This window comes from Eleginops maclovinus, chromosome 23 (assembly GCF_036324505.1).
Source record: "Eleginops maclovinus isolate JMC-PN-2008 ecotype Puerto Natales chromosome 23, JC_Emac_rtc_rv5, whole genome shotgun sequence".
Classification (NCBI taxonomy): Eukaryota; Metazoa; Chordata; class Actinopteri; order Perciformes; family Eleginopidae; genus Eleginops; species Eleginops maclovinus.
The window spans coordinates 13,117,206-13,133,195 of record NC_086371.1 but is presented as its reverse complement, the minus strand read 5'-3'; the positions used below and the strand labels follow the sequence as shown (position 1 = coordinate 13,133,195).

At 40.6% G+C, this 15,990-nt stretch overlaps 1 protein-coding gene across 1 annotated transcript in view; it reads right to left on the bottom strand.

The window, feature by feature from the left end:
• Positions 1 to 159: 159 nt before the first annotated feature.
• Positions 160 to 15,990, bottom strand: part of jakmip1 (janus kinase and microtubule interacting protein 1) — a 22,483-nt gene continuing 6,652 nt past the window's right edge. The window contains 21 exon segments of the mRNA XM_063876190.1: positions 160 to 198; positions 200 to 211; positions 387 to 452; positions 1,501 to 1,710; positions 2,769 to 2,846; positions 2,977 to 3,045; positions 3,283 to 3,348; positions 3,438 to 3,491; positions 4,252 to 4,353; positions 5,155 to 5,253; positions 5,534 to 5,596; positions 6,904 to 6,987; positions 7,104 to 7,232; positions 7,750 to 7,878; positions 9,190 to 9,249; positions 9,922 to 10,092; positions 10,351 to 10,497; positions 10,752 to 10,865; positions 12,575 to 12,787; positions 14,483 to 14,644; positions 15,139 to 15,471. Coding sequence (XP_063732260.1) covers positions 160 to 198; positions 200 to 211; positions 387 to 452; positions 1,501 to 1,710; positions 2,769 to 2,846; positions 2,977 to 3,045; positions 3,283 to 3,348; positions 3,438 to 3,491; positions 4,252 to 4,353; positions 5,155 to 5,253; positions 5,534 to 5,596; positions 6,904 to 6,987; positions 7,104 to 7,232; positions 7,750 to 7,878; positions 9,190 to 9,249; positions 9,922 to 10,092; positions 10,351 to 10,497; positions 10,752 to 10,865; positions 12,575 to 12,787; positions 14,483 to 14,644; positions 15,139 to 15,471 — 2,400 coding nt within the window.

Genomic DNA, 15,990 nt, shown 5'->3' with positions numbered 1-15,990 from the left:
TTCTCGCTTGCTTCCACAGCAACTCAACACCTAAGAGAAGGAAAAGTTTTTTATTATATCCTCATTATTTGTATTTTTTCACTGTAACTGTGTGAAATACTGTTATGTTATGCAAATAAAGCTGCTACTGTACCTGATGTGTGTCCACGGTCACTTTCATTAAGGCCAAAGAATAAATGCTAAAGAGAAAAACAAAAAAGAGGAACAAAAACTAAAGAAAAACAAGGGGTATAATCAAGAGGGTGAGAAGAAAAAGAGTGTCCAGAAGTTAATAAAATAACACACATCATCAGTACAGTATATGTAAACAACTTCACAATCTCTCTTGCTGACGTTTTTTCTAGTCATGATAAAGTTAAAAACACAAATAAAAAGTGAGTATTTACCTTTTCCTCTATGTCCTTTATTTGTCTCTTTTGCAATTCAAGCCTGTCCTCCAGGTCTCTAATTCTCTGCAAGGAAAGGACAGACGTGGCTAAGTCACCGGATCTAATACAGTCACTATTGTGTAAAAGGAAACAGTTGTTAAACAGTTGACCAGGATCCAGCTATTCCTTTTTCCCATCATGCCTTCTGTCTCCATGGTAGCTGTTTCGGGTAAGAATGAGCTGCCATGGCAACCAAAGGGCAGATTAAACAGTGAACAGTGACTCCATCGTTTAGACCTAAATCCAGAGCATATTCCCAGGCTTTACATACATTTAAGTGTTGAATATTTTATCCAGCTATAGCATTTTTCAGGGTGTAAAAAATGTGGATATTTGCAGACAAACAATGATAGCTATTGAATTACAAAACAAAAACACCTGCAGTTTAGTTTAATGTCATCCTTCCAATAAATCTCTGGTGGAGCTGATGCTAAATTAAACCAAACACATCTGAATCATTAATTAAGTTAATAGAAATAAGCTGTTTAAGTCCTATTAACTAATTAATTGTGTCATCAAGGAGACTGAGAACTAAAGCCCAACTGCAGGGAAAGGGAATCATTTCACTGGACTTCTAACTCTATCAGTACTTTCCATCAGTATATTAACTGATTAAGTATATTTCAGTAGTTGATAAAAAAAAATGGGGTTCAAGTGTTTGGTGGTGAGAGGTAAGAAAAAATGTTAGGAAGTTACTGTAAAATGATTCAGATGAATTTTAAGGTGCAGTGGTTGTTGATGCAATCAATGAGTTACATAAAATGTACAAGCCATGGGTGTAAAAACTAATGGGAGGGCTGCGGAGTGGAGGGATACTGAAGAAGTGGGGTTAGGGTGGGGTAATTCAGATCGCAATGACATAAACACACTCATACACACACAGTTATTCTGTCTCATCATTTACTCTTGCACTTCTACATGCACTTACAGTTAGGGTCACAGGTTGCACACACAGGGATACTGCATCTTTCTCAGAACACCAGAAGTCTGGTGGGGTCAGACGGGTCGGACAGGTACCAGGGGTCAGATTGAGAGGCAGCGGTAACCTGACTCAATTTGTTTTCAGCCTTACCTGCTGGGCCTGCTGTAGGAGCTCCATGCGCTCCTGTAAGATCTGACTGTCAAACTGCCGGCTCTGCCGGAGAATCTGCCGCCGCAGCTTGTCCACGGCTAGCCTCAGCTCCTCCCTCTGCCTGTCTGTCAGCGACTCTGCCACCGCCTGGCATGACGGCTGCTCCTGCTGCAGAGCGCTATACAGCGTGGCCTCCAGCTCCTCGATCCTCTGCACAACCAGCCACATACACACATACAGGTACAAAAACACACACACACACACGTGGACAGTTACATGCACATGCAAAAACACACACAGGCATGCACAAGCAAACACATGGAGGCACGCATACAAACAGAAATGCGTATGCACACACACAGACACACACAGACACACACAGACACACACACACACACACACACACACACACACACACACACACACACACACACACACACACACACACACACACACACACACACACACACACTACTGTGACCATGTCAGTTGTGAGGAACACTGTTCCACTTTAGATTGGGTTTTTCTAGCTTGACATCCACATGGACAACACTAAGTTCCCTACAGTTGCCTGACTGTTCCTGCAAAGTTACAATACAAAAACTGCCAGCGTCCAGCAACACAATATAAAGTTGGACAATAAACACAAACCAACTCCAAAACTGACCAAATAAGATGGTTATGTTTTCGGTTATAAGTCAGTGAAAGGGAGAATGTTTCAGGATAATTTATGGAAACATAAAAATATAAATCTTATTTCACCAATTCAGGCTAGGCTTCTTCTTCAACTCACAATTTGATAATATTTTACTGTAGGATATAAACAGGATATTAACAAAGCATTATATCTTCACATCAACAACTTCTATTATTGTAGTAGAGTACTTTACTGATTGACCTTTTCACAAGCTATAAGGGCATTGGGCCAATAAACAAGAAGCCAAATACCAATTAAGTGGCTTAGGTTGCTGTTGTTTTTTAAATGTAGACTTTAGTGGTTAAAGATGCAGTATCCCGACACAATGCAACAATGTTAACTTTATGGAGGATGTTGAATTAATGATGTGTAATGGGGTTTTAAGTGTTTATGTGTCATGCTGGAATGATAATGTTGTATCCCCTGTATTCCTAAATCTCTTTCTCATGAACCATTATACGTTGTGCACAAGTCATTCTTACAATAAGACAGAGAAGTGTGTTTTTCTTATTAAAATGCTTTGGGCAGCTTTTGTATGAAGGTCAGGGTCCTAGTGCTCGAGGATTCGTACCATGTAAGCCTGATCCAAGGCCTGCTTCCTGTAGTCCAACTCTTCCTCAAGGAATCCCTTCTGCTTGCTGAATAGCTCCTGTAATGAAATGTGATAATGAATAAAACCGACATATTCAAAAGTGAAAGGTCATGTATATTTGCATCCTTAACGTACACAAAGAGTCAAAACATTAGAAGGATGTGTACTCGGAAAACAGATATTTCACCTTTTCATTTTCTAGGTCGATCATCTTCTGTGTTAGGGCGGCCTCTGTGCTATCGATCTGCTTCAGCCACTGTACGGGGAGGATGGGGACATAAGAGGAAAGAGGAAGATAAGTGCTTTCAAAGTTAATCCATTCACAGAAGCTAACATAATTGTATTACACAGGGTTCTTGCTGTTCTGAGATTTATCTTCAAAAAAATTGCTCAAATGTAGTGGCGTTTTTGTTGGAATAGATGCAATGTTATGGCAAAGTGTGTCCACTGTGTGTCAGTAAAAACACAAAATGCCTGACAGGCCTTTACTCACCTTTTCACACAGTGATATCACAGTCCCTGCTTGGATTACTGCCACCTGCTCCTCATTTCTGAGATTCTACGGAAAACACATCAGGAGTTATCAGATATTATAAAACTACCAGAGATCTTTATAAAGATCCAAAATCTAACAACGTGTAAACTCACCCCGTTATCCCCCAGGATATCCAGCTTCTTCATCAGCTCAGGAATGATTACATCCTGCAGAGAGTTCAAAATCAGACTGAATCATATTTACGTTGTGCAGTTTAAAATAAATACTTCTCCAAAATTTAAGTTTGCATATGTATGAATTCTTTTTAAAAACATTGTTTTTCTCTTAGGCCTCCACAGTGAAAGTAGAATCCAAAAATAGAGTTAATTTCTTGATATAGTCAAAAATGTTGCGCATTTGAGACTGTTAATGCAGGAGTGTAAATATATAAAATGCATAAATGAGACCTAAATATACTGCATGAGTTTGTAAACTGATGATATACAGTAGTTTTGCTGCTTGATAAGTAAACATTTCTAGGATTTTTCATCCATTGTGGAGGTAAGTGAGTAAAAAATAAATTCAAGGTAACACAGGAAGAGTAATTAATATGAACATGATCACTTTGAGGGTGAAGTATTCTTTAAAAATGAATATTGCCTGTGGATGTGTGTCAAATGACATACTTTTAGTATGTACTACAGGTGCTCTGACAACGTTTGTATTATTGCCTTGCAGTATCATACAATCTGACATACTTCTCAATCATAATATTGCACTTGAACTTTGACCCTCTTGATCATATAGCCCCTGCAACCATGTGGTCGGAATAGCCAGAAGAACACTGGCTTGCATGCTGCATGTATTTTGGATATACTGCTGTTGACATACAATATTTTGGGACGTTCACTTTTTTTTTTTTTGCGTATGCTGATTAGTTTTGGTAGTATTATAACACACAGTGTGTTTGTGCAAGTGTGTTGTCACCTTGACTCCCTGCTGGCGGCAGTAGAACTGCAGGGCGCTGCTGCTGTTCTCTGGGAACGCAGACATGTGGAAATTGAGGGCAGGAGATCTGCGCTCCCTCTCCTACAGGAAGTACACACAAACAAACATCATGACATCAGCCAAACTAACATTACTACAAATCATCATAACATGTGTCGGCTTTCTTTGATGAATAAATGTAAATGAGAGTGAAAAGGGAGTGAATGAGGGATTTACTTACATGACACTGAAATTATGGTTCAGGATCTGCCAAAATGAGGGAGGTGGACACCCATGGATTTAAATGGGAAACTGAATGACACCAACCAAAAGGGAGTTTGAAAACTCATGCGGAAACTCAAAAAGATGCTACTCAGCCTACATTTGGACACACCTACTACCCAGACAAATGCAGTATTAACAGGGTTAAAAAAAAAGTCATTCTGCATGGCCTTCGACATGCAGGTCAGTTATTCAACTTTTTTCCAGCACTTAATTTTTAAGAAAAGGTAACTAGCAGAGAAAACCCCCCCCCAAAATGTATTTATCCATGAACATAGGGAAATGTACACAAAGGTGTGACACACATGCAAAAATGAGAGACAAAATGAACAAAGATGGGATTGAATATTGAACTTAAATATATTTTTATTCAATTTATGTAAAATTGATCTACACAACATTCTTTCATTTAAAAAAATATTCCAGTTTAATGGAGGGTATGTGAACACAGCTGCCATGCAAAACAATGCAAAACACAAATGAGGAGGACTCAAGTGTGTATAGGCGATCAGTGCGTCTGTGTGTCTGTCTGTTAAGTCACTGTATGTAGGTTTTGCGTCTGGAACTGAGATTGTTGTTGTCGCCTCCTGGTGACAGTTTGACGATGGTACAGTCTCTTACTTCCAGTTCGAGCACTCGGAACTCCAGCAGCTCGTTCTGATCCCGGGCGTCCTGAACCTCGGCCTGCAGCCGCGACTCCGCCTGCTGCAACGCACACATCTGCAGACACACACATGCAGTTTAATTATAAGGGTTTGGAACGGTTAACAAATCATTATCAAAAATTAATGTCCTAAAGTTACAATATCATTGTTTTTAAAACAAATTATTGACAGCAAAAACAAGAATTAAAAGTGCTGTTTGGTATCGCCACGTGAATTATACAATACTACGGTTTCATTTCACCAATGGCACCAAACATTTTTCAACAATACCAATCGACAGTTCCTTTGTTGCCATAATTAAGTGATTAATGTAAGTACAGGCTAAATCAAATTACCTTCTCGTGAAGTTCCTGGTTTGTCCTGAGCATGTATTGCTTCTCCTCCACCCACTTTGAATCCTGCCATAACAACCAAACACAACATCAGCAAGAACTGACCAAGGAAAGATGAGGAAAGGAAAGAAGGCATCCCCCCAGGACACAATCAGCCAAACCAAAACCCATAAGGTGACCATGTATTGCAAACGACAAATGACACGTGCAAACACAACAAACAGACAGGAGTGGAAGTGGCATGAATTTATTTTTCCAGAGAAATAAAGACTGATCCTGAGATAACAGGAAAATGAGCTGCGTAACAGGAAGAACAGAAGGGGAAAACAGCAGAGCAGCAAATCAAATTACCAGCCTGATCAAGCCACAGTGGAACAGGCAACATGCAAGAAACATGCAGAGCAACAGGAAAACTTAACAACCAATGAAGAAATTAATAGCAGTGATATGAAATCCTCATAATAATTTCAGTGTTCCTCATGATATTCAGTATAGGTTAAAATTAAGTTGCCAGAAGTCATTTGAATATATTGGGTTTGTCAAAATAGCCAAGGCTTTTGTCCTACACATGCAAATGCTTGGCTTACTTAATACAAGTTTCATGATGATTTTTGTTCCTTTAATAATAATAAAATTGATGTAAAAAGATACTGATACCAGGGCTTTGGGGGTCTGCTGATGCAGAGTAGTGATCTGATACCAGTTTTTGTATAATCAGCTATATGCCTTACGGTGTGGATGTGATTGGGATCACTCTTTTAGTGTAACGCAACATCAAGGTTTGACTAAAACAATACTTTCCTTTCTTCGTATCACAGAATATATCTAATAAATACATTTATATCAATGGATTCAATTGTTATTTTTATTAACATATTATTAATTATTAAAATGATAAAGCAAAACCATTACAAAGTCTGTTAAAAAAAAGAAGTTCAGGTCTCTTCAAAGTTTCACGTATAACGCTTTATAATGCAGTAACAAGTTATTAAAAAACCTAAATAGGAAATACATTTCAGTATATAGCATTAAGGAGAAAATATTACCAGTGCATTACTAATGTAAATAGTATTTTCATTTTCAGAAAAGCTAAGACATTACTGCTCTATGATATTAATCTATTCCCAGCTAACAGGATTCAAAGTGATTCAAGCTTCTTTCCAGGCTCCACATCCCAGAAAGTCCCAGAAAATCCCAAAAAGAAACAAAACCAACCGGAAGGGAAAGAGCATGCAGGAGTGGCATCACAGGATTCTGTGGAAAACCAGGTCAACAAAGCGCCAGCCCAGGAGCAGAGCAGCCAGAAACACATGCAGGAGGGCCAGTGAGAGCAGGAACAGTGAGCCCTTGTCACCGTCCCCCGTCTTTGTTACCTGCCCCCGCTCGGCCAGGGCCTTCTCCAGGTCCAGCATCTTGGCCTGGCAGCTGCTGAGCTCAGTCTGGAGCTGTTCACGTGTCTGTGGGAGGGACGAAAAAGACCTTTAAATGACATTTCAATAACTTAATCAACCTGGTAGTTACAATATATTCACCTTTTATATCAAAGTGTGTTATTATGGTATATAATACAAACCCTGGCCTCCCGCTCAGCATCCAGAGAGCCCCCCGTCTGCTCCTGGAGGAGGGCGTAGGCCCGCTGGAGGGCCTGGTACTCTCTGGTCAACTGACGGAAACGAAGCTCCGACTCTTCTCTGGAAAAAGTCTTAATTTAAAAGAAAAATACATATATCAAAGATAAATGAGTATTCTGAGTAGGATGTTCCTAAAATAAAAAGACTCATACACAAAGAATCATTAATCATCACCTAACCCTGCCCTCTGCATTTCTGGATGTTAACATCTATACAAATATAGTGATCAGGTGCAAGTTTGTAGGCACAGATACAAGAGCAAACTATGAAAAGGGAAAACACAGCATTGCAAATCCCAAAACGAGTGTGAATCTGAGGTTGAATTTCACGCCCTGGTGAGCACCATAACCCGTAATGAGCCCAGGGGGGAGGGACAAAATTAGCATTGAGCGTTTGCAGACCGCAACTAACAAATCCTACTCAGTCTGCTTTAGAGATATTCTTTTTTACACAGGTCAACACACACACACACACACACACACACACACACACACACACACACACACGTTACTTGTAAGCCCATCTCTTACACACACAAAAAAAATGATGTTCTATTATTTATTTAAATGTAGACACAGTCTGTCTTACCTCTTCCAGATCTTCCTCTGGAGTTGCAGGTGTGCGGTCAGTGAGGTCTGTGTTGTAGGAGGTCAGAGAGGAGGTCTCAGAGTCTACGGACTCCTCATCAAATCCAAAATACGTCTCCACAACATGCCTCTGCAGAGAGGGAGAGAGGGCAACGGAGGATAAGCCCAATGTTAACAAATAATAAACCCTAATAAATATAGAACGAAAGCCAAACAATCAAACATTTGTCAGGATTACATCACACCTAATTTCAGGAAAATAAAATAATATGTTCAATTCACAGAATTCTTTAATCCACCACACAGTAAAAGTTTAAACACCAATATGTTCCTAACACTTTTCAAATGAGGTTCTGTCTTTATCTTGTTCATCGCAGGCAAAGTAAAGCTAATCAACACTTGTTTTTCTCCTTTCTTGCTCACTACTTTTCCAAACCCCACAGCGTCCTTACCATCATGTTTATAAGTCATCTCCTGGCAACCAGAGAAGTAGAGGCAGACTAAGGCACAGAGACAAATGAAGGACGAGAAGTAGAGGATAAGGTGGAGGTACTCCGTCATGTTGCTATTGGATCAAAAACACCTACACACAACTATGAAGACTCTCCCCAAAATATTTCTATAATATTTGGGACTATTCAAAGCTTTGGAGGCCTCTAGGAGCGCCGGAAAAGCACTTTCCTTTCCACTCCCACACAAAATGAAAAAGCAGAAGACAAAGCTTCTGGTTACATCAAATTACTTCTGCAGCAAAAACAAAAGGACAGTTTCTGGTTTTTGTCTTCAGGCTCATTTGTTCAGCTTCTGCTTTAAATTCCCCAAAAATCCAACTCATTTCCAGTTGCAAGTCCAAGAGCCAGCGGCTGTGCCCAACCCTGTATCCACCTCGCCAAGGTGACAAACTGGTTCCAGCTGGAGAGGTGGGACAACATATCTGACATGCATCCAAACACTCCTCCTCCTAGCAACATCATAGACTCTAAAGTGTGCCCTGGTGTATTCGCCCAAACACCGAATCACAGCAGTGATTTATTTCCCCCAATTAGAAAGATTTCTCCTGGTCCTCTCTTTATTTAAACTCTAGAAAGCACAAATGAATAGACAAACTGTTGCACGGAAATTGAGCTTCAAATCTTTAAGATAAATGTATTTATGGTTCTACAATGTCATAAAATAAATCACCAATGGAAATAAATAAATAGGTTTGCACTAGCTGTTGGTTTTGGTTCATGCAGGAGATGCACGAGTGCTCATTGGATGCTCCCAACTGTGAGGGATGCTGTCATCACTGTCTCCTGAGCCCAATTAAACACAACATGCACAGAGAAACACACACACACACTCAATTAAAAACAGTACCAAAGGATCAGTCAACAACAGAGAGGTAGTTAGGTAGTTGCTTAGTTACACCATTGGATATTAAACACGGATAGACACTTACTTTAGACAGTTTGAGAGGTTTCCTTCTGTTCTTTTTGCACATCACCAATTGGTCACGTTCCTAAAGACAAACACACAGTAGATGAAGAAAGGCCTCACATCTGAGATGCCATAATTGTTTTGCTAGTTCCCAACCAAGTGAGACGCCTCTCTTCTCAGCTACTTCCATCAACAGAAAAAAACAACGTGTTTATTATGTTTTACTACAGGCCTAGAGTGTTAGATTTACAAGCTACTGTAGATGTGGTCATTTTACCAACGGCAGGCAATCAAGCAATCCTTAATGTTAAGCCCTGAACATTATCAGAGCAATAAAGCATGTGGTTTAAAGTGTTTGTTATGAGTCTGGCGGAGAGATTCTTTCGAGATAGTGTGCATTTAATCCTAAACAAATAATGCATTCCACCAAACACAGCACTGCCCCATGGGAAAATATAAACAACAGAGATATAAATGGCACATAGGATGGCACAGAGGATGGGCTCTTATAATGTGATGGCTAAATGCCTGACAGGAGACAAATTCCTATTAACTAACAGCATGTTGTTAAACCACCCAGACCTATCTTTTGATTACTTTTCATAAAAAGGTGTGAGATAACAGCGCACATTAAGGAAACACATGTTACTGATTTGTGAATGGAGTTAAACAGTAACGCTTGGCCCACCCATTAAAAACAACTGGATGATTGATTTCTTCCAAAAAAAGAACACGGTGTGAGTTCATTCCTGACCTGCGTGAGCTCGTCAATGATGCCACGTTGCTCAGAAACCTGCAGCTTGAGGAACTCCACTTCCTGTTCCTCGTGGGCATGGCTCAGGTCTGTCAGGGAGCTTGGCCGCTTCAGCTGGGACTGAATGCCTTGTTGCTGTGGGGGGGGCCGAGAGGAGGCAGCTTTTTCCTTCTGAGGGGGGCAGAAGAGAGAGGCCAAATGATGGTTCTACAGAGACTTGTCCCATGCTCCTCCTTTAAAAAGCCAGTAGGGGTCCCTCTTCCTTGTTGATGATATTCACAGGGACACACAAAGTAACACAACCCTCTTCCTCAACAGATTTAAACTAAGATGTATGATGTTTTCGTCTAGTATTCTAACGTTGGATTAATAGACAGGAATGGAAACAACTGAGAGTATTTGAATTAAGACAGGATGCATCTCTGTCACCATCTCAGCGTTGTCTCGGCTCAGGTTCTTCAGTTTCTCCTCCATGCGTTGCAGTGTTTGCAGGAGGTCGTCATTCTTCTTGGACAGCCGTTTGTTTTTCTCAAACAAGGGCTTCATCTGGCTCTCGGCCTCTCGCACCCGCTTTAACTGGACACAGGAAGGAAACAGGGAAGGGAAACAATGTGAACTTAAGTCTTCTAGTGACAAGGAATTCCCAGAGAGGCAAGATCAAGGTCGTAGGGCTTTGTTTTGAACATCTTTAAATACAGGCATGTATGTTTATTTATGTATGTAGACCTGTAGTCGTAAGTGTAACAATATATGTTTGTGTATTTGCATCCCTGCAATCGCTCTACACCTTTATTTATGTGTGTGTGTGTGTGTGTGTGTGTCTTTCTCACTAGTTCATTCCTCTCGTCTGCCAGCAGTGCATTTCTGTCCTCCAGTTTCCTGATGACCGAGTGGAGCTCTGCAATCTTCAGCTGGAATCTCCTCATGTCGCGCTCCTCCACTTCCTGGGGGGCAGGGGGGAGAGGAGAGGAGGAGGAGGAAGACACAAACTAAAAAAGGGAGTACATACATGCAGGCAGGCAGGCAGACAGGTAATCAAATGGATGGAAAGAGGAGGTGATGGGATGAATGATGAAATGCCATTTCATTATGAAACTTATATACATTACAATTATATGGGCATGCTCCTCATGAGCATCTGAGTGTGTGCAGGTGTGTCTTAATGTACAGATATGCAATACAGTTGCAAATCTAGAAATAACATATAATTAATGTTTTTTCGTTGTCACCTTCCGGTTTGTGAGTTTTATCAAATGACAATGGTGGAATGTGTAAACCTGCTGAAAATACCCGGTAAAACAACAACAACATGTCCAGTACATTTTTTGTGTTTGTTTCCTTTTCGTAATTCTTTAAATTACAAGTTTACATCAGGAATTGACCATCACACTTTTTCTCTATGACTCCAGAAGCCAGGGTACCTGCAGTTGATTCCAAGAACCAATCTAAATCTCTTTTAAAATAATATCTTTAAACATCCTGGCATAACATTTTTTACATATTTGAAAAATGCTCTCTACCTAAAGTTAAAGACTAAATCCATCAGTCTTAGAGAGAAATTATGTTCATCAAATATTGTGACATAACTTGAATGTCTCTATTTAAGTCTCATGCATGTAAATAATGTACATTTAAAGGTCCCCTGTGTTATGTAGCTTTTTCTGCAGGTAAACGGTCTGCAAAGTCACAAACCCTCAAAGTACACCCTGTAGCGAGTAAAACTCTAAAGCAGAAAATATGTGTCTATGCTGCCCTCCATCACCTCGTTGTAGATTTGTCTTTATCCATTTTTTTCTTCCGGGGGCTATTGACGTCACTAAATCTGGAGACCAATCGACAAGTTGGCATGCCCATAGCTATAGACCAATAGGCACACCCTCTGCCAACCGACCATTTACTGTTGGAAGGCTGAAATGTCAAGAAAGTACTATGCCCTGAAATATGAGGGGAAATGTCATCTGTTTGCCTTACCGAAGGCAGTATCACGAAAAAGTCAGTGGTTGAAATTTATTTTTAACACTGTTCCTTCAACGGTTCGAAGTACAGTAGATAACAGCTTCAAAAACCTTGCACAGGTTGATTCCGATATGCAAAGCATGCAACACTGAAGGACGAGGCTGTTCTTACTTTGTTTCAGTTCTAACATTACATCTGAAATGTAAGAGTGATACAACATAAAAACGTTCCACTGTGAAAGAGCCTGCTCTAGTCCATCACGTTGGTCTGTGTCATTTTCAGGTTCGGACTCTGGTTCAAACATATACCGCTGTACCGTCGTCATTGTCACACATAAACTGATGCTGAGCTGTAACGGGAAGTCTGGGAAAGCACTCTGTTAGACAGGGGCGGAGCCTCTCTGGTTGTTGACCAATCAGAACAGAGTGTGAGAACTGACCAATCAGAGCACACTGGGCTCATAGGGAGGGGGGGGCAGGAGCTCCATCAAGGCATTAGGACAGAGAGTGAATAGAGATACTATACAGAGATGCTGTATGAGAAAACCAATGTGATTTTGGAACATTGAATAATGTCAATCTATTCTAGTACACGACAATGGAATTATGATCAGTAAAAACGGCCACAATATGGGACCTTTAAGAGTGCGTGTAATATGAATACATCCAGGAACATATGTTCAGATGCATGCATGTACCTGGTTGTTGAGCAGATCTGGGTTGTCCCCCAGCACAGGCATCAGCTCTCTCTTGGGGCTGCCGTGGTTGTATCTCTCCGCCTCTCGTACCTGACCCAGCTGCTCGTCCAGAGCGTCTTTCTGCAGCTGAAGCTTCTGGGCGTAGCCGGCCTGCACCCCCAGCTCCCTCTCCAGAGCACCCATCACCCGGTCTTTCGACTTCAACTCATCCATCTGAAAGAGGGATGAATAGGAACACGGTGGTAGGAGAAGGGAGTGAGTCAGACAGTTTTACATTCAAGCCCAGTGAAAATATCCACAAAACATGGAAAAATGGAGTGCAGATATTTCTGAGATCATGTTGCAGAGAACAAATGAAAAATGTTCATGTTTTCCCTAACTGGAACAGGAGGGACACTGTTTTAACTTTTAAAATATCCCACTAAGGATGTTATTAATTCATGAAGCTGACAAACGTTCCCACTTCTACTTCCCTTCTACTAACACTGGAATATTCTGCACTGCCTGCTCTGCATCAATGACCCATTTCTACAAGTTTACTACTCTGATTCCGAATACTATTCAGTCTGCTCAAACTTTTCTTTACTATCAAAAGTGCCTGATGTAGCCCCACTGTATGTCCATGAGTTACTGAGTAACCGCAGCAGGTTTACAGACTTTAGTCTTTGCAGATAAGCACCACACAGGGAGATGAGTTGAAGCAGACAATACAGCAATTAGCCTTTAACCTTCATGCCATTTCAGTGAGATAAAGCTCCAACGCAGGGAAATGTGTGACAATCTCTGGGTGATATTCAAATGTGGTGAGTCAGACGAGAGCTATACAAATAAAGCTGCTGGGTTTTTAAAGGTTAACCTATCATACAAAAGATGGTTTATGAAGCAGTGTAAATATTTGTTTTGTTATTTATTGCACCACATTTCTGTCACACTGATCATAACATGATAGTCAAACACAGGCAATAAGAGGAAGCTATCATATGGTTTTGAATTTTAAAGGCTTTTGAAACACATTCTCCACTCCCTCACCCAATTAGCATCATTGCACTCACTACTATACAGTTTGGTACTTGTAGAATTCTACTTGTAGAATAAATCGTTAATTGCACTATTCATATCTCCATTGACTGAATAACTTCACTGCTCATATGATACTATACACATATCCATCTGTACATGTTGCTTAATCTGTTTACACTGCTTATACTGTTTATACTGTTTACTCTTGCTGTTTGCACATATAACCCATATCGCATCATTGCACTCACTACTGCACTGTTACTGTAAATAACGAACATGTTATTGCACTATTCATCCTGTATTGATTGAATTACTATACTGTTCATATAAGTAATGTACACACAACCAACTGTACAGGTTGTTTATACTGTCTATACTGTGCATATACAATCTGTAGATACTGCATATACAATCCCTAAATACTTACTGGTATAACTGGTATATAGTAATTTATTTTCTCCCAGTATATATTATAGTACATCTTTGCACTTCTGGTTGGATGCTCACTGCATTTCATTAGCTTGTACCTGTACTTTGCACAATGACAATAAAGTTGAATCTAAATCTAAATCTACATTTTCATTAAAAGTTTCTAGCTTATTGAGTGAGCAGTGGTACAGTAACACGATGACATATTAGCTCAGATTTGTAGTGCTGAAGAATAAAAGTGTACATATGGCTTCATTTGTAGTGTTCATATTGTAAATACAAATATGCCAACTGGCGTACCAAGGTAAATAACAGTTAAATAGATCAAATCATTTCTAATTTTTTTAATTATCTGTTGTATAACAAATAATATAATTGTATAGAGTCACCAGCAAGAATACCATCAACAGTGTCTCAACGTTTTTATTTATTAGTCTTTATGTAAAGACTAGGTCTCACCAGCCTGCGGATGTCTCTCTCACAGTCCCGTTTGATGCGGTGCACCTCATCCTGGTGCTGTTGGTAGGCCGTGCGCAGATCTCCTGCTTTGGCTTTATCGGCCTGCAGAGCATTAGCGAGAGCCTCCTCGGCCTGCTTCCTGGCTGTCTTTTGCTCCTGGATCTAAAAAATAACACACACAAACAATAGCATTATCACACAGAAAACCAAAAGAGTGACACTCTCACATTCATAAAAACACATCCTATCCTATTAGTAATGATAGATAGCCTGTTTGTATGGAAAGGATACAAAGAAACAATAGCTTGGCAACAATCCTTGCCATCCCACTTCCTGTTTTTCAGCAGCAAATGTAAAGAAGTTTACACAGCCCCACCACACACACACACACACACACACACACACACACACACACACACACACACACACACACACACACACACACACACACACACACACACACACACACACACACACACACACACACACACACACACACACACACACACACACACACACACACACACACACACACACACACACACACACACACACACACACACACACACACACACACACACTTGTAGTGGTATCTCGCTTACAGACATAAAATGATTACTGCATTACCGTCACCTCTAGCTCCTCCTGCCACCTACCTCCTGCTGTAGCTTTATCCTCTCCCCATCGAAAGCTCTCCTGGCCTCCTCCCGAGCCTCTGCCAGAAGAGCATTTTTTAGCTTGTCAGCAGCTCCGTCTCTCAGTGCGTTCACAAGCCCCTGGAGCCTCTGCACCTCTGCCTCCCGGATCTTGATGGCCCGGGCCAGCTCGAATTCATGCTGCCGTACCAGGGTCTCGCGGGCGGCCGTGTTCTCCCGTATCTTTTCTTCATGGAGTTTGGCGCGCAGGTCGGTGAGCGCCACAGCATGTTTGTGCTGCTCCAGCTCCCGAGCCTGCCGCTGCTCCTGGAGTCGCTCACGCAGCTTACAAACCTGCCAGGGGGGGGACACATTTTGCCTTTTGAATCCCATCAACAAGTCATTATTGAACAATTTACAAGCAGCTGGTATGTTCATTAATTTGCCCTTGGACTGTGTTTGTAGCACCATGATAACTTCATTTAAACGTTTTATTTTCTATCACAAAATGGATGATGGATTACGTGTTGTGAAATGTGCAATATTAATAAATTTGCCTTTCCTATTCTCCCATAAAAATGACTGATGCAAAGAAGGGGAAACCACTCTTACAGCTTTTAGAAGAGTGAATAACCCGCTGAACAAACTAAAGTGCTGGTTGCGTGCATAATTATTAAAGCCTAAAACAATGGCATCCTGTAAAAACTGAACATATGCATTTAGATGTAGAGGCTCATACTGATAGTCATTATTTATCACAGCTTCTACCAAACATATTCATTCTTGTATGTGCTTGCAGTGAGTAGAAGTTGCTTTGGAAACAAAAATCAACCTTCTTAAATAAGTAACCCACTTGTATATAATTATGTAAAA